This window comes from Schistocerca nitens, chromosome 10 (genome assembly GCF_023898315.1).
Source record: "Schistocerca nitens isolate TAMUIC-IGC-003100 chromosome 10, iqSchNite1.1, whole genome shotgun sequence".
Taxonomy (NCBI): Eukaryota; Metazoa; Arthropoda; class Insecta; order Orthoptera; family Acrididae; genus Schistocerca; species Schistocerca nitens.
Window position 1 is genome coordinate 210464950 of NC_064623.1, and position 25778 is coordinate 210490727.

Here is a 25778-nt window from a genome sequence, read left to right on the forward strand (position 1 = left end):
TCCGCGGGTCCTGCCGCATTTCCGTCACTACAACTCCGCGAGTGTTCCGATCGCCGTTACTACACTTAACATTGCTGTGCTGGAGAATTTTTGACCATATCATACGTTTGAATGTAATAAATTTCCTTGAGACAGTGCAGACCTAGAAAGCACTGCTTGTGCAAAAATCAGCATGTCCTTTTCTCACACATTGGCCTGCAAACTGTAGATGTAGGGCAAAAGGCAGATCCCATATTCTTAAATTTCTGAGAAGCGTTTGGCACTGTGCCCCACTGCAGATTATTAACAAAGGTCTGAGTGTACGGATTAGGTTCCCAGTATGTGATTGGTTCAAAGAGTTCATAAGGAAAAGAAGCCAGCGTGTTGTCCTGGATGCCAAGTGCTCATCAGAGATAAGGATGTCTCATCAGGAGTACCCCAGGGAAGTGTGACAGGACTGTTTTTGTTCTGTATATACATAAACAACCTGATGGATAGGATGAGCTCCAGTCTGGTGTGGCTGATGATGTAGTGTATGGGAGAGTGTTGCTTAGTGACTGTTGATGGATGGAGGATGACTTAAATGGAAAGGTCCCGCTGGGTCAGATTGACTTTTTGAAAGCAATTATACAGTGGTATAGATTAGGGTCCTAGGTGTCACACACTGCAGACATTCATCAAAGTGTACCCACATAATCGACAAATAAAAATTTTGGATTTTGCTTAATACTCTAGAGTTGTAAAAATATTAATATACTGCAGAGTGGTGGTGTAGTTTAGTGGCATAAGATATGTACCTGACATGAAAAAGACTGGGTTTGAATCAAGTCAGGTGTTTTAAAACTTTTTATTTTTAAACCTTCATTGAAATAAATTTGATCATTATTTTTATTTAATCAATTGGTGTAAATGTAATTTTTTCATTTCTAATCCTTTCTACTGTCATTTTACTCCTCATATTAAATTTTTCATTTGCTCTCATCTTTTTCATTTGAATCTTTGCCAATGTGATTTTTATGTATTAACATTGATTTAATTTCTTCTATTTTATCATCTTATATTACAGTCCACGTTATTGAATTCAGTATTTCTGTTGCTGATTTTGCTTGAATTAAGTTTTCTCTGTAATCTGTTCTTTCATGAATTTAGTTTTCTTTATAATCTGTTCTTTCGTTTAAATCTTCAGATGAATTATTTTGACCATAACGCAACAAGAATTTGTTTTAAATGTTTATATGATAATAACAATCTAAAAAAAGTATATCTTGTAACGAAAAACGTGTTTTGGAAACATTGAGGCAATGAGGTAGATTATTTCAGCTTTCGTTTTTTAACTGAGGGATAAATGCTTTCAGATATTTAAATTTTATGATTGACAGATAAGAATAATTAAATTCACATGTAGAAAGATACCAAATGAAAAACTAACTATAGAAAGAAGAAACGAGAGCAAATAAAGTTAGTGTGGTGATTAAAATAATGTGGCAAAGGATTAGAAATAAAAGAATTACATTTAAACCAGTTACTTGAATAAACATAATGATAAGTCATTGCACAAGCTTTAGGACATCAATGATGGATCTCTAACCACTATTCTGCAACACTGATCTGGATAACACTATTATTTTTAAGACTAGAAAATCACACGAAATTGTTTTTCGTCAATTTCCTGCATTCGAGGGCCCTATAGACCAAATGGCTCCAGGATGTGGCACATGGGACTCTGACCCACACCAACATATAGCTGCTTTAAAAATGTTGATCCTGCCATTGGGGACCTCTCCTTGTGGCAACTTGCTCTAAATGTAGATAAATGTAAGTTAATGCACGTGAGTAGGAAAAACAATTCTGTACTTGACACAATCAGATCAATTGAAAATTTAGGCATAACATTGGAAAATAATAAATAATAGGATGAGCGCATAAGGTCGATAGTAGAGAAGGTGAATGGTCGACTTCGGTTTATTGGGAGAATTCTAGGAAAATGTAGCTCATTTATAAATGAGATCACATGTAGGAGACTAGTGTGACCCGTTCTTCAGTACTGCTAGAGTGTTTGGAATCCTCACCAGGCCAGATTAAAGGAAGACATCGAAGCAATTCAGAGGCAAAATGTTAGATTTCTTACCAACTAGGTTTGATCAATACACGAGTATTTAGGAGATGCCTTGTAAACCCAAATGGGAATCCCTAGAGGAAGATCAGATTCTTTTCGCGAAACACTATTAAGAAAATAGAGAACTGGCATTTGCAGCAGAACGATTGCACTGCTGCCAACTTACATTTCGTATAAGAATCGTGAAGGCAAGACAAAATAAGAGAATTTGGGGCTTTTACAGAGACGTGTAGACAATCTCTTTTTCTCTTGCTTCATTTGCGAGTGGAACAGGAAAGGAAGTGACTAGTAGCAGTACAAAGTAACCTCCACGATGTAATTTATCTTGAAATACCCTAAATACAAAAAATTGTCGATTAGTTCAATGAGCTTTCATATTTAATTTACAATTTGCTTTTTGATTATATATCATGTCAGTCTTATTACAATATATTTTCAGGCCTACTTTTAAAATTCCTCTGTAACAGTCTTCCAGTGACACTTGGATAAGAATGTTACAGTGTCATCAGAGAAAGAAAGTAGTCCCAGTATGTTCTGCAAGCATATAGCTGTTCTTATTTTTCTTGTTTTAGGAATCTGAAAGCTTGCTTTAGATTTGCTCCATTAAATGATTTCATTCATAAGTTGTAAATGAATCTTTTGTAAGAGTTCTTAAATTAGGCTTGATCATAGTGAATTGCCATAACAAAGTAATTTTATGTGACTTCCCGTAAGAGTTTGAGGGAATTACAGAATTTAGAAATTTTTGACAGTAGACACAGACATTATTACATTATTGGAAAAACAAAAATTCCTTTTATTGGGATGCTTTTTTCCATCATTTGAATGCAGCTTTCATTGAATTGAAAATGTCGTACTGTCACTAACTGTATTCTTATTTCTCTTGCCATATATACAGGGTGTCCCATGTATCCTGCTCACCCAAAATAACTTTTTTTTCTGGTGCTTTAAATGAAAAATTGTTTCAACCAGTGTTTTTTAACATCACTGGACAGTTCTTGCTGAGAGTGTACATTTTATGTACACCCATAGATGTAGGAGACATGGCATAGAGATTAAATTTTTAAATTGGAATTGTATAAATTATATTGAAGGGTCTCATCCTCTCCAAGAGCTGTTCAAAACCGTATCACATTCTACCATTTTATCCAAGAAACTAGTAACAATGATAAATAATACATAAGTTCTCTAATTTAAATAGCCGTTCAGTACGTTTCATTATCTAAATCATTTAACCTCTTCAAGGTGTGTGTGAACATTTTACAAATTACCCACAAACATAGAATGCTACAGTACTTCACTGTACAGTAATTGGATCTTGTTATTGTACAGTACTGTATTACAGTACTTATGACAAAGCTCTGTGTTAACATGTGTCAGAAGTAATACACAAAACCCACACCTCTACTACAACACTACATTGGGAACGTAATGTGCAGAATCAAGACAGTAAACAGCTCTTCCTTCAAAACCTGTGTACTCTTTATAGTTCGCACATCTACGTTTTATTGACAAAAATGGTACAGTGTAATACATTTTTGAAAATCTCTTGGAGAGTATAAGTGTATTCTTGGATAAAAAGTACATGGTTCCATTTAAAAAATATAGCCTCTATCCCATATCTCCTACATCTGTGGGGATACATAAAACATTTATCCTCAACAAGAACTACCTAATGAAGTTCAGAAACATTGGTTGAAACACTTTTTCATTTAATGCATTGGAAAAAAGTTATTCTGAGTGAGCAAGATAAACAGGACACCCTGTATATGAAAGGAAGTGAATAGTAATACATCAGTTCATATTTTTCCTAACACCCAACAAGAAACAACATGAGGCCCAAAGGAGCCTTTGGCTGTTATCTCTCTCTCTCTCTCAGACCATTGTCTCAGGTGTGATCAGTGGAGTCTAGCAGAGACCAGCAACCAGATACAAACATCTTCTGGTGTGGTGTCTGCACACACCCTTACCAAACAAGAAAGCATTGGTATGTTGATAGACACAATAAAAAACACACACACAAATTTCAAGCTTTTGCAACCCAAGGTTGCTTCATCGTGTGTGTGTGTGTGTGTGTGTGTGTGTGTGTGTGTTGCATTCCCTCAGTCTCCACTCATCAGTATCCAAGACCTTCAGAAGCAAAACAAACAACATAATCAGAAGCAACAAATCATTATGTAATATAAAAGAGCTGGAAGATTTGGGGATAAATGACGAGAGAACTTGTACAACGAATGTTAATGAACACCCACTAATAATTGACTGGGCATCACACATATAAAATTTATTGTACAGAATATAAATCATCGTTCTTCTTGTACAGTTTGTAGCGCCTGTCTGGGTCTGTTTGGAAGATAAACCTCTCCATCTTTTTCTGTAATTCCACCACATTTTTCCCTCTACTCCGTCCCAGTCTTCTCCTCTCTTTATAGCACATTCCTCCACTCCGATGATGTATTGTCTCTTGGCCTTCCTCTAGGTTTCTTGCCTCCTACATAATTGCATATGAGCCTCTCTTGAAATTCTTGCCAACACCCATTCTTTTAACATGCTCATTGCATTTTAACCTTGTCTTTTCTGTAGTCTCTTGCACAGGCTTCTCTTTCACTATTCTGTGGTGGTCTCATTTCTTACTCTGTCTGTTCTGGTAGCTCCTTTGAAAGTTTCCTCTTTCAAGCCCGTAACCTGCTCTTGTGCCTTTTCTTCATTAACCACGTTTCTGATGCATACGTGAGTACTGGAGTGTAATATACTCGGTATAACACTTTTTTGGTTTGTGGCAGTACCTCCTTGCTCCAGAACAGGCTTCTCACATTGCAGAAATCCATGTGCCTGCCTTCCACTTCTGGTAATCTCCTTATCATTTCTCCTGCTTTCTTCTTTTATGCTTCCCAAGTATTTGAAATAAGAGTTGTCATATCATAAATACAAAACTTGTAGTAATGTTGTAAGAAAGTTATTATAGAATCTCAGGCAACCCTCTAACCTTTTAGAATCCCATGTAGAATCTCAGGTAACCCAATGTTCGTGCACCCTCCACCGAACAGATTTCCCTTCCTCTGCCCTGTCACCCCCTCCCAATTCACGGCCCATGTTGCCTTCAGCGTGTGCCACTACACATGGACTGCTACAATCTTGCTAGGCCATTTTCCATACCCCTAACCTGAAAATGGCTGCCTCCCTCTGAGCCACTAGCCACCCACCCTACCTCCCACCTCACTCTCCCTCTCCCTCTCCCTCTGTCCACACCACCCGATATGATCCCCACCACAACCAGTCCACTTGATGAAAAATAGCAGCGGCACTGTTAGTCTATCCAGCACCGTGTGGCAGCATGGGTGTGTTTGTTTTTTATTGTAGCTCATCAAATGATAACTACAGAAGTTAGCATGTTGTCTTTCTTTTGTGTGTGCCTGTCAACAACTCAATGCTTCTGCTTTTCGGTGAGTGGTCTTCTTTAAACCTATAGAACATCAAGTATGGTATACAAAAACAGTTATTGATCATTTAAAAAGTTATTTTTAGGGTAGGTTGCTACTCACTGCGTAGGGGAAGTGTTGAATAGCGGACAGGCACATTCGGTAGTGTAGTGTTAGGTATTTAGCTATTGGACAAAGTCATTTATGAAGGACTTCGCTCAAAAGCTAAAAATTTAAAACTACGGTGGATGTTTCTCTGTGTGTAATTTGTTTATGGCAATTAATAGTAGTACCGAGTTTAAATTTTGTTTGTTTTGCAGGTCTTCTTGCCTGGTATGGCTGAGATAATGACGCTCTATGATCAGCTGACTGAACACCCTGTTCTGGGCTCAAGGGCAGGCAAGTTTCTGCTTGTTCCTCTCCATTCATCCCTCTCAAGTGACGAGCAGGCACTTGTGTTCAGGTGATTAAATACAGCTACTGTGTCACTGTGGGTAACGGGGTAACCTTTATTTTCCAAAAAAGAGTTTCTCCTTATGGTGGTGTTATCTTATGACCACTTCACTGTGTGCCAAAGCAGGAAGAGCTCACAAAAAGTGTATGTTTTGAACTAGTAATATACGGGGTGAACCTCAACTACAGGTACAAGCACTGTGAGGGGATTTTCTGTGCAAAATAAGGTAGAAGACATTGTACTATCTATGTCATAACTTGTAAGTGTGCTAGGTATTCTTGGCTGTTGACACTGCAAATGTTTTTAACTGAAAACTCGCATAAGAAGGTACATCATTTCTGTGAATAATGTTTGTTTTAGTTAGTTATTTGCATGTTAGCGGAGCATAATGGCAACCTCTCACTATGATATGGAATGAATTACTTTTACAATTATTACTGTACATTGTATCAGTGGAAAAATGTGTCAGGGTGTTGACCATTTAAACGATTTCTTAATGTAAGGGTCTTTTATCTTGCATACAATAATTTATACTGAACCACGCTGGTGTCCAAAATTAAAGGAACAACAATTTTGCAAGGTTGTTTTTATTTTGACACAAAACAGTGTAAACAGGTGAAAGTAGAAATAATGTACAAAATACGAACATGATCAACTGCAACATGCATAACAGTAGACAAAAATGTTCTCTCTTCCCCCCCCCCCCCCCCCCCCCCAACTTAACGTATTTGCACACACATTCTGACAATTGATTCATGTGCTCAGTTTGTGGTGCGACCACCTCTGACAGCAACACAGGACTGACAGCAACAGAACATGCAGGGAATGTCATCAATCGCATGTTGAGGTAACAACACCCATTTTCCCTGCAGAGCTGCTTGCAAGCCTAGGGGAGTGGTTGGTTGATGCTGACGTCTTGCAACTCATCTCCGCAGTACATCCGAGAATGCTCTATGGGATTCAAATCGTAAAAGTGAGCAGGCCATGCCCTGTGTGCAATATTTTCCATTTCCAAGAAAACATCAACCACCTGTGCCATGTGGGGTCTAGCATTATTGTCCGTCAATATAATGTCTGGGCCAATAGCACCTCAAAACAACCACACGTGGGGTCCTAAGATCTTGCCACAATACCTGACAGCAGTTAAAACTTATCGATTCACCCATACAGTTTCAGGAAGAACTGTTCAAGTGGTCAGCATAATCCCATATCAGTCTCTTTTCACAAAGTTTGGGTCCCGAAATCATGTTCCACATTCCCTCCAGATGCAAATCCATTGAGAATCACTCTTCAGAACACATCGGAATTCAGCTGCGAAAAGATCATTGGCTCACTGTTCAAGTGCCATGTTGACAACTCCACTCTAGATGTTCCCTTTTGAGAAGACATATCAGAGGTACACTTGCAGCTAGTCTTGGACAATAAGGGCCACCCCACTGAAGCCTTTTCTATCCCGTTTGCCTCGATACAACACATGCAGTGAATGCTGTGAGATCAGATGCCAGTTGCTGTGCAGTATTAAGGCGATACCATCGCTCTCTTACAGCCGATAAACGGTCCTCTCTTTCTGACGTCACATGTTGTCAGCCCTACTCTGGTCTTTGGGATACAGTTTTGGTCTCTACAAACTGTTATCACATCCGAGAAAGAACAGAATGATTTACATTTAACCATCGGGCCATATTAGTTTTCGATTGTCTTGCTTCCATTCTTCCTAGGGCTCTCTACTGCAGAAAGCCTGCAGGTGTCTTGTCTCTGGCTGTACACAACTACTATAGATGTGGGACTGTCCAACAAATACTACCCAGTGTGATGGCTGCCATGACGCCATCTCTGGCATGGTTGTCTGTTGACCGGAGTGCCATCTTCCATGCAGAATATGATTGTACGGACATCTGTTGAAAGCTGGTATGATTATATTGTCACTTAAATCAAACAATGGAAAATCCAGGATGGAATGTAACAATGTTAGGGAAGGAAAGTTGCTGCTCCTCATATAGCAGAGATGCGGAGTCAAGATAGGCACAACAAAAAGATTCACACAATTGTAGCTTTCGGCCATTAAGGCCTTTGTCAGCAGTACACACTCACGTGTACGCGCCCACACACACACACACACACACACACACACACACACAGACACACACACACACACACACACACACACACGTCTGCAGTCTCAGGCAACTGAAAACACACTACAAGCACCAGTGCATGATGGGAGTGGCAACTGGATGGGGGTAAGGAGGAGGCTGGGGTGGGAAGGGGGAGGGCTAGTATGGTAGAGGTGGGGGACACTAAAGTGCTGCAGTTTAGACAGATGGCAGGAGAGAAGGTGGGTAGGGGTGGGGGTTAAGTAGTGGGAAGGAGAGAAATAAAAAGAAATTAAAAGACTTGGTGTGGTGGTGAAATGACAGCTGTGTAGTGCTGGAATGGGAACAGGGAGGGGGCTGGATGGGTGAGGACAGTGCCTAATGAAGGTTGAGGCCAGGAGGGTTATGGGAACGTAGGATGTATTGCAGGGAGAGTTCCCACCTGCGCAATTGAGAAAAGCCGGTTTTGGTGGGAAGGATCCATATGGCACAGTCTGTGAAGCAGTCAAGGAGATGAGGGATATCATGTTTGGCAGCGTGTTCAGCAACAGGATGGTCCACTTGTTTTTTGGCCACAGTTTGTTGGTGGCCATTCATCCAGACAGACAGCTTGTTGGCTGTCATGCCTACATAGAATGCAGCACAGTGGTTACAGGATTCTTGGAACCCATAACACACATTGAAACTCTTGCCCTGCAGGAACTTGAGCAACATGCACAACACCACCTCAAAAAGCTCTCCACCCTGCTCACTTTCTATTCCCACCTAGGAGTACCAGTGTCCACCACCTCTATAACTACCTCCAAACCTCTCCCACATCCCCTCATAGCTGACAGACCCTGTGTTGCAGACCTGCTACACTTACCCACCCTCCAAAACTCCCTCCCACCACACACAGAACCCAGAACCTAAACAGACCTGTGACACAGTCATGAACCTTTCCTCCAGAAGCCTTATTCCCAAAGAAATATCAGTCCTTTCCAAAGTCCTCACCTTTTGCCCCACTCCCAAATTCAGTCATGCAGGACTTATTAAAGACCTTCTCTCCTTCTCCTGGTCCCTACAGTGGAAACATTTTTTGGCCACCAACCCGACCAATCAGACTCAACCAAAGACCAATATTGAACCTTGCCTAACTCAGTCCACTCCTCTATCCAACTGTGATCTGCCCCCACTGCCTCCAAATCACCCCCTGTTAACTTCCCATAATTTCTTAACCTCAAACCTTCCTCAAATCCCTCAACATGCAAACTAACCTTACATCCATAGAACAAACCACAGTCCACCATCTAAAAACGGATCCCAACCTTATAATCCTACCTGCAAGCAAAGGCGCCACCACTGTTGTTGTTAACCGCAAGGATTACCTGGCGGAAGGACTCTGCCAGCTATCAGATACTTCCACCTACAAACCTTGCCACAGTGACCCCATTCCAGTAATCCAGCTGGATCTCCAGTCGCTACTCAAATCCTTAGGCCCATCCCAGAACCTCTCCCCAGAGTCCTTCTCTCTACTTACTCCTCCCCCTCCCCACACTCCCACCCTGAGAGAATCTCTGCTCTCATATACCAACACCTTCAACCTATTACCCAGAACCTATCCTCCTATATAAAAGATACCAACCATTTCCTCCACTGACTCTCTAAGGTTCTTGTCCCTTTACCACAAGGTGCCCTGCTTGTCACTATTGATGCCATCTCCCTGTGCACTTACATTTCTAATGCCCATGGCCTTACTGCTATTGAACACTATCTTTCCAGATGCCCTATAGATTGCAAACCAACAAACTCCTTCCTAGTCACCATGACCAACTGTATCCTCACTCACGATTACTTCTCCTTTGAAGGCATTACCTACAAACAAATCTGGGGTACGGCTATGGGCACCTGTATGGCACCATACTATGCCAACCTATTCATGGGGCATCTAGAGGAATCCTTCCTAAAATCCCACAATCTTAAGCACCCACCCGGTTCAGATTCATTGATGACATCTTTCCTATCTGGATTGAAGGTGAGGCCACCCTATCCACATTCTTCCAGAACCTCAACAACTTCTACCCCATTTGCTTCACCTGGTCCTACTCAACCCAACAAGCCACCTTCCTAGATGTTGACCTCCACCTCAAAGATGGCTACATCAGTACCTCTGTCCATATCAAACTTACTAACCACCAGCAATACCTCCACTTCGACAGCTGCCACCCATTCCATACTGAGAAGTCCTTTCCGTTCAGCCTAGCCACCCGTGGTCGTGGCATTTGCAGTGACGAGCAGTCCCTCTCAAAATCTGCCGAGGGTCTCACTGAAGCCTTCACTGACCGTAATTATCCTCCAGAACTTGTACAAAAACAAATCTCCCATGCCTTACTTTTCCAGTCTCCCATCACCTCCCGAAGTCCCACAGTCTGGACACAGAGGACCATCCCCTCGTAACTCAGTACCATCTGGAACTGGAGCAACTGAATTACATTCTCTGCCAGGGTTTCAGTTACCTCCCATTGTGCCCTGAAATGAGAAATATCCTGCCCACTATCCTTTCCACCCCTCCTATAGATCGTATTCCGCCATCCACCGAACTTACACAATATATTCATCCATCCTTACACAACCCCAGCTCCCAAACCCTTACCTCATGGCTCATACCCCTGTAATAGACCTAGATGCAAAACCTGTCCCGTACATCCTCCTACCACCACGTACTCCAGTTTGGTCACTAACATCACCTATCCCATCAAAGGCAGGGCTTCCAGTGAAACCAGTCATGTGATTTACAAGCTAAGCTGTAACCACTGTACTGCATTCTATGTAGGCATCACAACCAACAAGCTGTCTGTCCGGATGAATGGCCACCGACAAACTGTGGCTAAAAAAACAAGTGTGGATCATCCTGTTGCTGAACACGCTGCCAAACATGATATCCCTCATTTCAGTGACAGCTTCACAGCCTGTACCATATGGATCCTTCCCACCAACATCAGCTTTTCTGAATTGTGCAGGTGGGAACTTTCCCTGCAATACATCCTACATTCTTGTAACCCTCCTGGCCTCAACCTTCATTAGGCACTGTCCTCAACCATCCAGCCCCCTCCCTGTTCCCATTCAGCACTACACAGCTGTCATTTCACCATCACACCAAGTCTTTTAATTTCTTTTTATTTCTCTCCTTCCCACTACTTAACCCCCACCCCTACCCACCTTCTCTCCTGCCATCCGTCTAAACTGCAGCACTTTAGTGTCCCCCACCTCTACCATACTAGCCCTCCCCCTTCCCACCCCAGCCTCCTCCTTACCCCCATCCAGTTGCCACTCCCATCATGCACTGATGCTACTGCTCGCAGTGTGGTTTCAGTTGTCTGAGACTGCAGATTGTGTGTGTGTGTGTGTGTGTGTGTGTGTGTGTGTGTGTGTGTGTGTTGCTGAGAAAGGCCTTAAGGGCCGAAAGCTGTAATTCTGTGAATCCCTATATTGTCGCTTAGGCACAGGGTGAGGATATAGCTGTTTGTTGCTTTAATTTTGGACACCCAGTGTATATTCAATGTCTCTTTCTCCCTCTATACACACACACAAATTGTTCTTTAAATTAGTAGTAGTTGTCAAGTAAATTTTATTTCAGTTGGTGTTTGAAGTTTATTTTAGTATCAGTTAAATGCTTTACGTCACTGGGTAGGTGGTTGGAAGATTTTTAAAGCTGAATCCCTTATTCCTTTCTGTGTTTAACAAAAAAGGAAATTAAATTGTGGGCGACCGAGGAAAAGATTGACAAGAGAAATGCTATATGTGGTGCAGAGTTTTTTATGGTGCAGATTCCTGGACATTCTGAAAAAATAAGAGGGCTAGGGACACTGGAAATGTGGTTACAAATGAAATGTTGTATGAGTTGGAAAGATGGTGAAGAATGAGGCTGTGTCAAGAATAGTGGGGGCAAATAGAAACATCTTACACACCATAAGGAAAAGAAGAAAAAAAAAAAGGTTTTTGTTCATGCTGTCTGGCACACTTCATGAAGTTGATCAATGACATTATTATTATTATTTACTTTTACAGCCTTCTCTGATAAGTGCTGGTTTGCTCCTTCCTAATTGTGCAATATCTTTTCATTTGTTCTGATTTTTTTATGTCTTTCTTCATGTGTAAATACCCTTTTGATTGTGTGTTGGATGTCTGTTTTTGGTGTAAATCTTATTTTTTGTCTATTTTTGGTAATAATTTTATTTTATTATTTTATTTTTCAGCTTTTAGAGATTTTCTGTTTTGTTTTGCAGATCATCCAGGCTCATTTCAGTTCTTCTGTGTCCTCTCTAATTTCCTTGATCCATCCTATTTATTGTTTCAGGTATCAGATTGCCTATATAATTCTTCTTATTAATTCGGTTGCTGGTGTCCTCATGATACTGTTAAAGAAAAACATTCTCTTCTTATGTATAGTCTCTGTACACTACTTCGTTTGGAACTATCCTGCTTTATCCACATTTTTATATCTTTTAATTATACTTGATCTAGTTATTCTTCTCTCCACATTTAGGATTTTGTCAGTTCTGTTTCACTGAGTTACTTTAAAAATAATTTCAATTGCATGTGTTACCTCTGGCTGAACCACCATCTCTTAGTGTTTTAATTTTGTTGTGCTTGAAGACATTGTTTATTGTACGCCTTTATCATGTTGTTAGTTCACTGTTGCCGGGTATGTTTTTCATCCAAGTTGTATGTTATTAATTCTCCTCGGTATTCAAATTCTTTCAGTGTTTTTATTTTTCTGTTGTTTACTGTTACGTGGTTTATTACTTGTCAGTCCATTACCATCATCTCTGCCTTTTTGAATGATATCTGGAGTCCTATTTTTTGTGCTATATTTTGTAGTCTTCTTATTTGATTTCTGGCTTTTTGTTTGTTGTTAGCCAGTAATGCAGAATCATCTGCAAATCCAACACAATTTAAATTGTTTTGATCTTTTTTGGTTTCATTTCATATTTCCTTGGGATTTTCCTTGTACTGTGGTCTCATAAAGTCTTCCAGAGCTCAGTCAAAGAGTGGAGGTGATAACCCATCACCCTATTGTAAATGGCTCAGATAGTTCTCTTCAGAATTTTACATTGGATTTTGTGTTTGTGGCGGTTAATTTTATCTTTTTTTTTTTTTTTTTTTTTTTTTTTTTTTTTTTTTTTTTTTTTAATTAGTTTGCAATGAAGCCCAAAATCCCTTAATATTTCCAGCACTGAAGATCTATGGAGACAATTATAAGACTTTTGAAGTCTACAAAGGTTATGACTTGTTATTTTTGTTTTCTTTTGTAGGTATCCGTTCCTAATTTTAAATTGATTATCTGTTCTGAGCAATTTGTCCAATTTCTCAGTCCTCCTTTGTAGTCTCTTAGTTCCTGTTCAAGTTTACCTTTGCAGCAGCTGTACAGAATTCTTGACAAGAATTTATAAGTGGTATCTAAGAGCAAAATTCAGATTTGTTTTTCTTCCTTTTGTGTAATGAATGTATTATAGATGTAATCCAGTGTTCTGGTAGTGATTTGTTCCTGTTGCTGTGTTGTGGTGTAACAATATCTTTACTGATTATGCTAAATGTTTTCAGAGTTGCACAGATGTTTGATCTTTTCTACATGCTTTGTAGTTTTTAAGCTCTATTAAAGCTTTGTATATTTGATGGATTGTTGGCAGGTTTATATTTCCTGGTTGTGTTTTTATTGCGGTTTCTGTGTTTAATGTAGTTATGGGGATTGTCTCAGCTATGTAGTTTGTTAAATTTTTCTACTAAGTTTTCTGTATCCTCTGTTGCTATAGGTCATTTTATTTTTATCTTTCAGAGTTAGTGTTGGAGAATTGTACATATGGAGTTCTCTCCTAAATGTTTTGGAGCAATCTTGTGGGTTTGTTTTCTCTCTATTTGTTTCTGTGAAAAGGATATCTTCTTGGTATTGGTGTTTAACCCCACTGTTTTATCACATTCATCATTCCACCATTGGCATTTTTTCTTGGATTTATTGGGCCACTTGGTCAGCTGAGAAATTACTTTCTGTAGCTCACCTGTTAATTTTATATTTGTAGTTTGTTCTTCATATCCATTGTTTTTTATCAGTTTATGACAGTCCTAGATTCTCTTCTTTTTGGGGTCGAAATTTTTCTTTATCAGTTGTGTGAATTAGATTTTTATATTAATCAGCAATGATTTGAACAGGTTTTACTTCCTCTGAGAGAAACCACATTTTAAATTTCCTTCTTGTTGTTCTTGCCCATGCAGATATGATCCAGATGACATTCTTTTTTTTTTTTTTTTTTCAGTCTTGGTGTTTTCAGATTTTCAGTTTATTTTGTCTTCTCATGAAGTGTCTTGACTTTGAGATCACAGCATGCTTTCCGCAGAATTATGCCAGCTTTGTGCCATTTTTGTTTGTACATCTTTCTATTGGTCATTTTCCTATAACATCTATATATCTATTTTCCATTTCTAACTGAGCATCTAAATCACCAATTGCAATTTGGTATCACTTTTGTTGATATTTGTTGCTGCCTGATGCAAAATCTCCACATCTTATCTGTACCAAAGTACATAATCAGTTTTGGAAAATATAATATAATTGGGTAAATAAAAAGTACTAACAAAGTGGCTGCAGGAGATCACACATGTAAATGTTAAGAAATTTGCAAGCTTTTGGAGCCAGTGGCTCCTTGTGGCAGAAGGGTTGAAGGGGAAGGAAGAGGGCTGAAGGAAAGGACTGATGAGTTTTAGGAGATTGGGAGAGCCCAGAAAAGTTGTTCAGAACCCCAGGTCAGGCGAGACTTACCGGACGGGCAACTTGACATCTTCTCTGTGTTTTTCCTAGTATTTTTATCATTAGTTCTGGTGTTTGTATTCATTATCTAGTGTATTCTATTTTCAGCTTTTATAGTTAGTGTTGAAAGCCTAGGCAATTGTGCTATAAATTCTATTGTGGATACTATTATTTTGAATTTGGTCACAAATCCTGTTCAAAATTGTGGACATTGCTTCATTTCTCTTTTCTTTGGTGTTTCCTTGTAAATGCTATACCCTTGTGATTACTTAGGTTGCTGATGAGTGTTTCTCCTTTCTTGGAGTCCAGTTATCAGAATTCCATGGATGACTTATATATAATTTCTTGCTTTATGAAAATAATTTAGGAGTAAAGGAGATAGTCAAGCTAGGGCTAGTGCAAGCAAGGAAAAGAAAGGCAGGAGGATGGAAGAGTGGTTGAGATGGGTAACTAGCAGTTTGGAGGAGGCAGCTGGTTTTCCGACAAGGAAATTGGGAGGGAGGGGCTGCAGGTGAGTTGGCTAGGCATGTGATACATGCATACTGGAGCTGGTGAGATGTGGCACGTGATGTAGGTGATGTGGGGATGAGGATTAGGAGGGGTGACAGGACAGAGGAAGGGGAAGCTGTTGGGTAGGTCAGAAGGTCAGGGGACAGTTGGTTAGTGGAGGTTGAGGCCATGAGGATTGCAGGAGCAGAGGATAAGTAGTGAGGATAACTCCCGTCTGCGCAGTTCAGGAAAACTGGTGGCTGGTGGAAGGATCTGAATGTAGCCAGTGAACATGAGCATGTTGTGTTCAACTGTATGTTGTACCACTGAGAGGAGAATTTTGTTCTTGGCCACAGCTGTGCAGTGTTTACAGAAGAGGTGGTAGATGACATGGCCATTTTTACAGTTGTCCCTTATTTCTGATAGAATAGGATAAACCACTGGAAGGACTGGATTACGGATTGTTGAGTTGGTGGATTGGGCAGGTCTTGCACCTGGGCCTTGGTCACGGATATGGCACCTGCGCAAAGGGGATTGAGTGAGGGTGTCATAGGGATGGACCAGAATATAGTATAGGCTGAATGGGTGGTGGAACACCACTTTAGGAGGGGTACACTCAATCTTGGGTAGAATGTCCCCATATTTCCAGGCATACGGTTAAGTTATTCCAGTACTGGGTTGCAAAGGGAGGCATACCTTTGTAACTGAGTCTTCAGGATGGTGGGAGGATTAGCTTTGTGTGAGAGTACGGCACGGGAAATCTATCTGCGGAGTAGGTTGGACGGGCAGCGCATAACAGGTAACCAACTGCACCCATTCTGTAAGTTATCTGGTGTCTCGAAAACTTTTCACCAGTGCATTACATCACTGTGACATTGTGTTTGTCAGAAAGTGCATATTAAATCCAATAAAATACCCGACTAGGCTTACTCAGATAAATGTGCTTTCCTTTCTTACAGACTGCCAAGTAAATTAGTTGAGGTTTGATTTGTGAAAAGCAGCTACCACCATTTATTGTACAACATAATTAGTATAAAAATTCTTCCAATCCATTTGTGGCTGTTTTCAGCTAATAATAACATAATTAGTATAATGTTGTCTATCCTATTGTGCACAGAGCAGGGTAGTTGATATAATTTTTTCAATCCTATTGTGAACAGAGCATAATCTTGGTGGGTTTGTATCTGTCCTTCAAGCAACATCACTATTGACGATGCTGTAATGATTTAAAATTCTGGTTTGTATTTTACATTCAGCTTCATGTTTTATATTTAGTTAGAAATTCATAAGCAATTTCTCAGCACACCGTAATACAATCTGATGCTGCAGTTTCTTTTCTCTCTGTTATGGAACATATAAAGATCAGCTGTATCTGTTTTTAAAGCAACAGTATGCTATAGGACACCTTGAACCCATTAACAACAGTGTGTCCCTTAGACATTAAATCTTATTGTACGCATTTTAACTAAATGTGTAGATGGTTTAAACTGTTGGATAATTATGATTCAGTAGTTAATTACAAAATAGTCTATAGCAATCACAGGTAGTTGACGTCGCAGTATAAAAGAAAAACACTAGCTGGTGTAAAGGAAACTTCTGAAAACGTCTTTGCTGTAATGACTTCCATCCCAATTCGCGTATCATATCTGCCACACTCTCTCCCCTACTATGTGATAATACAAAACGAGCTGCCCTTTTTTGCACCCTTTCGATGTCCTCCGTCAATCCCACCTGGTAAGGATCCCACACCGCGCAGCAATATTCCAACAGAGGACGAACGAGTGTAGTGTAAGCTGTCTCTTTAGTGGACTTGTTGCATCTTCTAAGTGTCCTGCCAATGAAACGCAACCTTTGGCTCGCCTTCCCCACAATATTATCTATGTGGTCTTTCCAACTGAAGTTGTTCGTAATTTTAACACCCAGATACTTAGTTGAATTGACAGCCTTGAGAATTGTACTATTTATCGAGTAATCGAATTCCAACGGATTTCTTTTGGAACTCATGTGGATCACCTCACACTTTTCGTTATTTAGCGTCAACTGCCACCTGCCACACCATACAGCAATCTTTTCTAAATCGCTTTGCAACTGATACTGGTCTTCGGATGACCTTACTAGACAGTAAATTACAGCATCATCTGCGAACAACCTAAGAGAACTGCTCAGATTGTCACCCAGGTCATTATATAGATCAGGGACAGCAGAGGTCCCAGGACGCTTCCCTGGGGAACACCTGATATCACTTCAGTTTAACTCGATGATTTGCCATCTATTACTACGAACTGCGACCTTCATGACAGGAAATCACGAATCCAGTCGCACAACTGAGACGATACCCCATAGGCCCGCAGCTTGATTAAAAGTCGCTTGTGAGGAACGGTGTCAAAAGCTTTCCGGAAATCTAGAAATTCGGAATCAACTTGAGATCCCCTGTCGATAGCGGCCATTACTTCGTGCGAATAAAGAGCTAGCTGCGTTGCACAAGAACGATGTTTTCTGAAACCATGCTGATTACGTATCAATAGATCGTTCCCTTCGAGGTGATTCATAATGTTTGAATACAGTATATGCTCCAAAACCCTACTGCAAACCAACGTCAATGATATAGGTCTGTAGTTCGATGGATTACTCCTACTATCCTTCTTAAACACTGGTGCGACCTGCGCAATTTTCCAATCTGTAGGTACAGATCTATCGGTGAGCGAGCGGTTGTATATGAGTGCTAAGTAGGGAGCTATTGTATGAGCGTAATCTGAAAGGAACCTAACCGGTATAAAATCTGGACCTGAAGACTCATGCTAGCAGCTGTTTGTGTTTCAAATTCTGGAATATTCCATTCATCTTCCCTGGTGAAGGAATTTTGGAAAGCTGCGTTCAATAAATCCGCTTTAGCGGCACAGTCGTCTGTAACAGTACCATTGGCACTGCCCAGCGAAGGTATTGACTGCGTCTTGCCGCTTGTGTACTTTACATACAACCAGAATTTCTTCGGATTTTCTACCAAATTTCGAGACAATGTTTCTTTGTGGAACCTATGAAAGGCATCTCACATTGAAGTCCGTGCCAAATTTCGCGCGTCTGTAAATTTTAGCCAATCTTCAGGATTTCGCGTTCTTCTCTCTTGTAGGTGTTACGCCATTGCCTTCCTCTCACCATTGAAATGACTTACCTGACCAGTTACACACAACTATTTAATGTTTGCTGTTAAACACGGTGCACCTCGATATTCTTCACATTAACAGTTCGTCTGCAGCTCGCGGTCTACTGGCTAGCATTGCTGCCCGTGGATCAGGGATCCCAGGTTCGATTGCCGCCCAGGTCAGGGATTTTCTCCGCCCAGGGACTGGGTGTTTATGCTGTCCTCATCATTTCATCATCATTTAGGAAGTGGCAGACTAGACAGTGAAAAGATTGGGAATTTGTAAAGGTGCTGATAACGCCTCCGTTGAGTGCCCCACCAACCAAACCATCACATTAACAGTTCATTGCCGGAAGTGAAATTAATGACAAGAGACAGAAAAAAGATCTAAGGATGAACTGGGGGCTGGACCTCCAAGCCTTTGGATTTACAGTCACTTCGCCAAAAAATCACACACAGTTTTGTTGTACCTCTGCTAAATTCATTCCAAACAAAGGAAAATCTAATTTGGTATAATATTTACATTATTAATTAAGCAAGATTGTTACAATATGGGAGAGGTGTTGAGTGGCACAAAAGTGTGCTTAAAGAGTAGACTGTAGGGTATTATTCAGCATCAGACTAAGTCTTCAGTCTTTCAGCAGGTGAATATATATATATATATATATATATATATATATATATATAACAGAGGGAAACATTCCACGTGGAAAAAATATATCTAAAAACAAAGATGATGCGACTTACCAAACGAAAGCGCTGGCACGTCGATAGACACACAAACACACACACAAAATTCAAGCTTTCGCAACAAACTGTTGCCTCATCAGGAAAGAGGGAAGGAGAGGGAAAGATGAAAGGATGTGGGTTTTAAGGGTAAGGAATCATTCCAATCCCGGGAGCGGAAAGACTTACCTTAGGGGGAAAAAAAAGGATGGGTAAACACTCGCGCGCGCGCACACACACACACACACACACACACACACACACACACACACACACACATATATCCATCCACACATATACTGGTGTCTGTATATGTGTGGATGGATATGTGTGTGTGTGGATATGTGTGTGTGTGTGCGAGTGTTTACCCGTCCTTTTTTCCCCCTAAGGTAAGTCTTTCCGCTCCCGGGATTGGAATGACTCCTTACCCTTAAAACCCACATCCTTTCGTCTTTCCCTCTCCCTCTCTCTTTCCTGATGAGGCAACAGTTTGTTGCGAAAGCTTGAATTTTGTGTGTATGTTTGTGTTTGTTTGTGTGTCTATCGACGTGCCAGCGCTTTCGTTTGGTAAGTCACATCATCTTTATATATATATATATATATATATATATATAGAAAGTGATGAGACTTACCAAACAAAAGTGCTGGCAGGTCGATAGACACACAAACATACACACAAAATTCTAGCTTTCGCAACAAACGGTTGCTTCGTCAGGAAAGAGGGAAGGAGAGGGAAAGATGAAAGGAAGTGGGTTTTAAGGGAAAGGGTAAGGAGTCATTCCAATCCCGGGAGCGGAAAGACTTACCTTAGGGGGAAAAAAGGATGGGTATACACTCGCGCACACACACACATATCCATCCGCATATACACAGACGCAAGCAGACATTTGTAAAGGCAAAGAGTTTGGTCCTTTTTTCTCCCTAAGGTAAGTCTTTCCGCTCCCGGGATTGGAATGACTCCTTACCCTCTCCCTTAAAACCCACTTCCTTTCATCTTTCCCTCTCCTTCCCTCTTTCCTGACGAAGCAACCGTTTGTTGCGAAAGCTAGAATTTTGTGTGTATGTTTGTGTTTGTTTGTGTGTCTATCGACCTGCCAGCGCTTTTGTTTGGTAAGTCTCATCACTTTCTTTCTTTTTAGATATATTTTTTCCACGTGGAATGTTTCCCTCTGTTATATATATATATATATATATATATATATATAAAAAGAAAGATGATGAGACTTACCAAACAAAAGCGCTGGCAGGTCGATAGACACACAAACAAACACAAATATACACACAAAATTCAAGCTTTCGCAACAAACTGTTGCCTCATCAGGAAAGAGGGAAGGAGAGGGAAAGACGAAAGGATGTGGGTTTTAAGGGAGAGGGTAAGGAGTCATTCCAATCCCGGGAGCGGAAAGACTTACCTTAGGGGGAAAAAAGGACAGGTATACACTCGCACACACACACATATCCATCCACACATACAGACACATACAGACAAGGCTTGTGTCTGTATGTGTGGATGGATATGTGTGTGTGTGTGCGAGTGTATACCTGTCCTTTTTTCCCCCTAAGGTAAGTCTTTCCGCTCCCGGGATTGGAATGACTCCTTACCCTCTCCCTTAAAACCCACATCCTTTCGTCTTTCCCTCTCCTTCCCTCTTTCCTGATGAGGCAACAGTTTGTTGCGAAAGCTTGAATTTTGTGTGTATATTTGTGTTTGTTTGTGTGTCTATCGACCTGCCAGCGCTTTTGTTTGGTAAGTCTCATCATCTTTCTTTTTAGATATATTTTTTTCCACGTGGAATGTTTCCCTCTGTTATATATATATATATATATATATATATATATATATATATATATATATATATATATATTGAAATAAGAACACCGTGAATTCATTGTCCCAGGAAGGGGAAACTTTATTGACACATTCCTGGGGTCAGATACATCACATGATCACACTGACAGAACCACAGGCACATAGACACAGGCAACAGAGCATGCACAATGTCGGCACTAGTACAGTGTATATCCACCTTTCGCAGCAATGCAGGCTGCTATTCTCCCATGGAGACGATCGTAGAGATACTGGATGTAGTCCTGTGGAATGGCTTGCCATGCCATTTCCACCTGGCGCCTCAGTTGGACCAGCGTTCGTGCTGGACGTGCAGACCGCGTGAGACGACGCTTCATCCAGTCCCAAACATGCTCAATGGGGGACAGATCCGGAGATCTTGCTGGCCAGGGTAGTTGACTTACACCTTCTAGAGCACGTTGGGTGGCACGGGATACATGCGGACGTGCATTGTCCTGTTGGAACAGCAAGTTCCCTTGCCGGTCTAGGAATGGTAGAACGATGGGTTCGATGACGGTTTGGATGTACCGTGCACTATTCAGTGTCCCCTCGACGATCACCAGTGGTGTACGGCCAGTGTAGGAGATCGCTCCCCACACCATGATGCCGGGTGTTGGCCCTGTGTGCCTCGGTCGTATGCAGTCCTGATTGTGGCGCTCACCTGCACGGCGCCAAACACGCATACGACCATCATTGGCACCAAGGCAGAAGCGACTCTCATCGCTGAAGACGACACGTCTCCATTCGTCCCTCCATTCACGCCTGTCGTGACACCACTGGAGGCGGGCTGCACGATGTTGGGGCGTGAGCGGAAGACGGCCTAACGGTGTGCGGGACCGTAGCCCAGCTTCAGGGAGACGGTTGCGAATGGTCCTCGCCGATACCCCAGGAGCAACAGTGTCCCTAATTTGCTGGGAAGTGGCGGTGCGGTCCCCTACGGCACTGCGTAGGATCCTACGGTCTTGGCGTGCATCTGTGCGTCGCTGCGGTCCGGTCCCAGGTCGACGGGCACGTGCACCTTCCGCCGACCACTGGCGACAACATCGATGTACTGTGGAGACCTCACGCCCCACGTGTTGAGCAATTCGGCGGTACGTCCACCCGGCCTCCCGCATGCCCACTATACGCCCTCGCTCAAAGTCCGTCAACTGCACATACGGTTCACGTCCACGCTGTCGCGGCATGCTACCAGTGTTAAAGACTGCGATGGAGCTCCGTATGCCACGGCAAACTGGCTGACACTGACGGCGGCGGTGCACAAATGCTGCGCAGCTAGCGCCATTCGACGGCCAACACCGCGGTTCCTGGTGTGTCCGCTGTGCCGTGCGTGTGATCATTGCTTGTACAGCCCTCTCGCAGTGTCCGGAGCAAGTATGGTGGGTCTGACACACCAGTGTCAATGTGTTCTTTTTTCCATTTCCAGGAGTGTGTGTGGATTTGTGTGTGTGTGTGTTCCTTTTTCTGATGAAGGACTTCATCAAACAGCTGAATATATCCTACAGCCTGCTTTCAACACTTTGAAGTCCAGCGTCTTAGAAAAATTTTGTACCCTGAAGACCCGTCATTTATGCCATTAATTCAAGTATTACTGTCACATGTTCGAGAGATCTTAAAAGGCAGTATACACTAGGAAATACCAAGCCTCAAGATTTATTTTTCTTTTAATTTTAGTTCTATGATAGATAACAAATTTTACTGTTAAGTACAAATATCCTTTCATAAACAAAAAGTGTGAAGTTCGTTATAAATTTCACATTTAACTGACTCTTGTATGGAGAAGCCCGAAACATTTTGTTACACTGAGAAGTATGTTGCAATCTGGGCAATATTAGCAAGTTTCATTCCTGCTTGACTTGCTAGTAGATTGTTTCATCTTTTCCAAACAAATCTCGCAAACACATGTTGGATGCTTCATCTCAGTTGCAGCAATTTTATCAGGAAAGTGTCTTCTTTCAAGCCTTGTGCTGATAGCTTCAGTAATAGCAATTACTTGAGCCAGTATTGTGTCATTTGGAAGAGTCCTTTACCAGTTCCTTCAGATTTTGCCTCTCAAATATTTCTTCCTCCAGTCCAGAATCATTCAGTTATTTGTCTCGAGTTTCTGAAATTTCTTATTCACTCAACAAATCTGTCATATTTGTCGCAGAATTACAGGGAATATCAAAACCTAATGAGTACGTGCATGAATTTCACAACACAGTCACCATAATGGTAACTCCAATGTTCACTGTCGTTTAATTTTATAAACTAAAAACAGAGGACAGCACCTGTCAGGAGACAGGTAGCAAGACATCCATATATTGTTCCAATACAAAACCAGTCCACTTTTTGAGTAATAGTTGGCTCGCATGTCTCGAAATATCACAGCGCGGAATATATCGACCGCAGGCTTTTGAGTGCAGTGATGGAGTGCCAAGTTGCACTTGAGCTTTCAGCAGAGAGAACACACACACACATTCACACAAGCAAGCACACCTCATGTACACGACCGCTACCACCACCGGCTGTGACGGAATGCGACTGTTACCTGAATAGGAACCTGAGTGTGCTGGGGAGGGGGGATGATAGCAAGTTACAGGTGGGGGAAGAATGCTGTCTGGCAGGGCATGCCAGGACGAGTGACCGCCACGAAACTTTGGCCGAGAGCGAAATAGACCAACCTGTGGCACAACGTGCAAGTTGAACATGGAATACTTGATTTCAGTGGCTGCTTCACGACCTGTGCCGTTTGGATCCTTCCCTCCACCACCAGCTTTTCTGAAGTGTGCAGATGGTAGTTAACATTACAACACTTTCTGCGTGTCCATAATTATCCCGGCCTCAACCTATGATAACATACTGTACCCACACCCTCCACCAAACAGTTTCCACCCCCCTGTGTCCTATTACCTTCTCCTTTTTCACGTCCCTCACCCTCATTCTGTGCCACCTGTCCCGTCCCGTCCCCTCCCCTTCCCCGCTCCCTGCTTTTTTTCTCCCACCTCCCGATGCTGTTCCTGGCAGTATCGTCATGCCGTGACCCAGTCTCTGCGTGCCCCACCATACAGCACTCTTCTCTCTCCCCAGCCATCCCTCCTCCTTCCCTGCCACACTCTGGATTGCTATTCGTGTGACAGTAACAGTCCAATCACAGCTGCTGGTGGTAGTGGTCACAGTGTGTAGGAGATGTGCTTGCTAGTGTAAATGTGTGTGTTAGTATTGTATACTGGAGAAGACTTTGGCTGAAAGCTATGATGTGTAACAGTCTTTCCGTTCTGCCTGTCTCCAACTCAGTGGGTCATCTTTATGATGAGTGGCAATCTATCTCAGTCCAAAGAATCACGTAATAGTGCCGCACTTTAATTATCTCTTCAAGAATAGCACAAATGCAGCACCAGCCTAACCAGATGCACTTATTTTTTTAAATCATCAGTCTTTCAACTGGTTTGATGCTGTTGTCAGTCTGTTCTATCTGGAACAAATGTCTGCCCGCGGTAGCTGAGTGGTCAGCATGACAGAATGTCAAGCCTAAGGGCCTGTGTTCGATTCCTGGCTAGGTCAGAGATTTTCTCCACTCAGGGACTGGGTGTTGTGTTGTCCTAGTCATCATCATTTCATCCCCATCGACGCGCAAGTCACCGAAGTGGCGTCAAATCGAAAGACTTGCACGCGGCAAATGGTTTACCCGACGGGAGGCCGTAGTCACACGACATTTACATTTACACCTGGAAAAAATCTCTTCATTCCTTAGTAACTACCAAACCCAGCACCTGTTTGATAGTTATCTTGGTCTGCCCTACTGCCCCTTTACTGCCATTCCCAGCACAGTGTTTGCTTTTCCAGGATACTATAACTGATGCCCCTTTTAGCATGTACCTTCTTCTACTAAGTGTCTTCCGTTAACTTTAATCTCATATTCAGTGTAGCACATCTTCATTTCATAGTTTATGTATTCACTTCACTTCTCACGCTCTTTGAAAGCACCACATTTTGAATGATTACAGTTTCTGATTCACCAGAGCTATCAGGCTGGTGGCAGCAACTTACATTTCACTGTCATTATCTTCTTCTCAATTAAACATATCCAGTTTGTTTGAACATATGGCATAAAACTGATTTATGTAATGAACTATTCTCCCACATTGTGATTGTGTAACCTTACAGACAGTAGCTCACACCCACGGAATGCCACTTCCTCCTGGCTTTCCATGCTAAGCATGATCTGATTTGTTTGGTTCTGATGTTGGTGAGCTAACTATGCACAGTTGAACTGTTTTTAATTTTCTCCATAAAAGTAGTTTTTATTCTTTGATGTAATGTTTGAAACTGCATTCAGGGTTGAGGGGCTGCTTGGGGCCTGGTTCCCCTTAACACTACCTTCTATACCGGTTGCCTCTATCGCCCACTTGTAGTATGTTTCAGTTGCTTTTAGATGCAGTTTGCCCTTTTTCAGCCTCACCCAATTTTCTCTGTTAGGGATAGCAAGCACACTGTTGAACAGTGTGTAATGCTACACTCTTCATTACTTTGACCATAATGGATCAAGGGTTGGATGACTGGAAAGGACAGCTCCTGTTGTATGCAGAGCCCCGTGGCACACCCACTTGTTACCTTAATTATTTCTTTCACCTTGTATTATCATTGACAGTCCAGCTGATATACATTATGTTTTTAGTCTCTCACTTTTACTGTTACGACTCTCCTGACTAGAAGGTATTTTTTACTTTGTCACTGTCTTTGCCGTTAACAGGGTTGGT

The 25778-nt window shown here is 41.7% G+C and overlaps 1 protein-coding gene across 1 annotated transcript in view; it reads left to right on the plus strand.

Moving 5' to 3' along the window:
• LOC126210661 (putative ATP-dependent RNA helicase DHX57) overlaps positions 1-25778 on the plus strand; it is a 238405-nt gene that overhangs the window by 142328 nt on the left and 70299 nt on the right. Inside the window, exon 15 of the mRNA XM_049939992.1 lies at positions 5835-5977. Within this exon, the coding sequence (XP_049795949.1) occupies positions 5835-5977 (143 nt within the window). The remainder of the gene's footprint in view (positions 1-5834; positions 5978-25778) is intronic.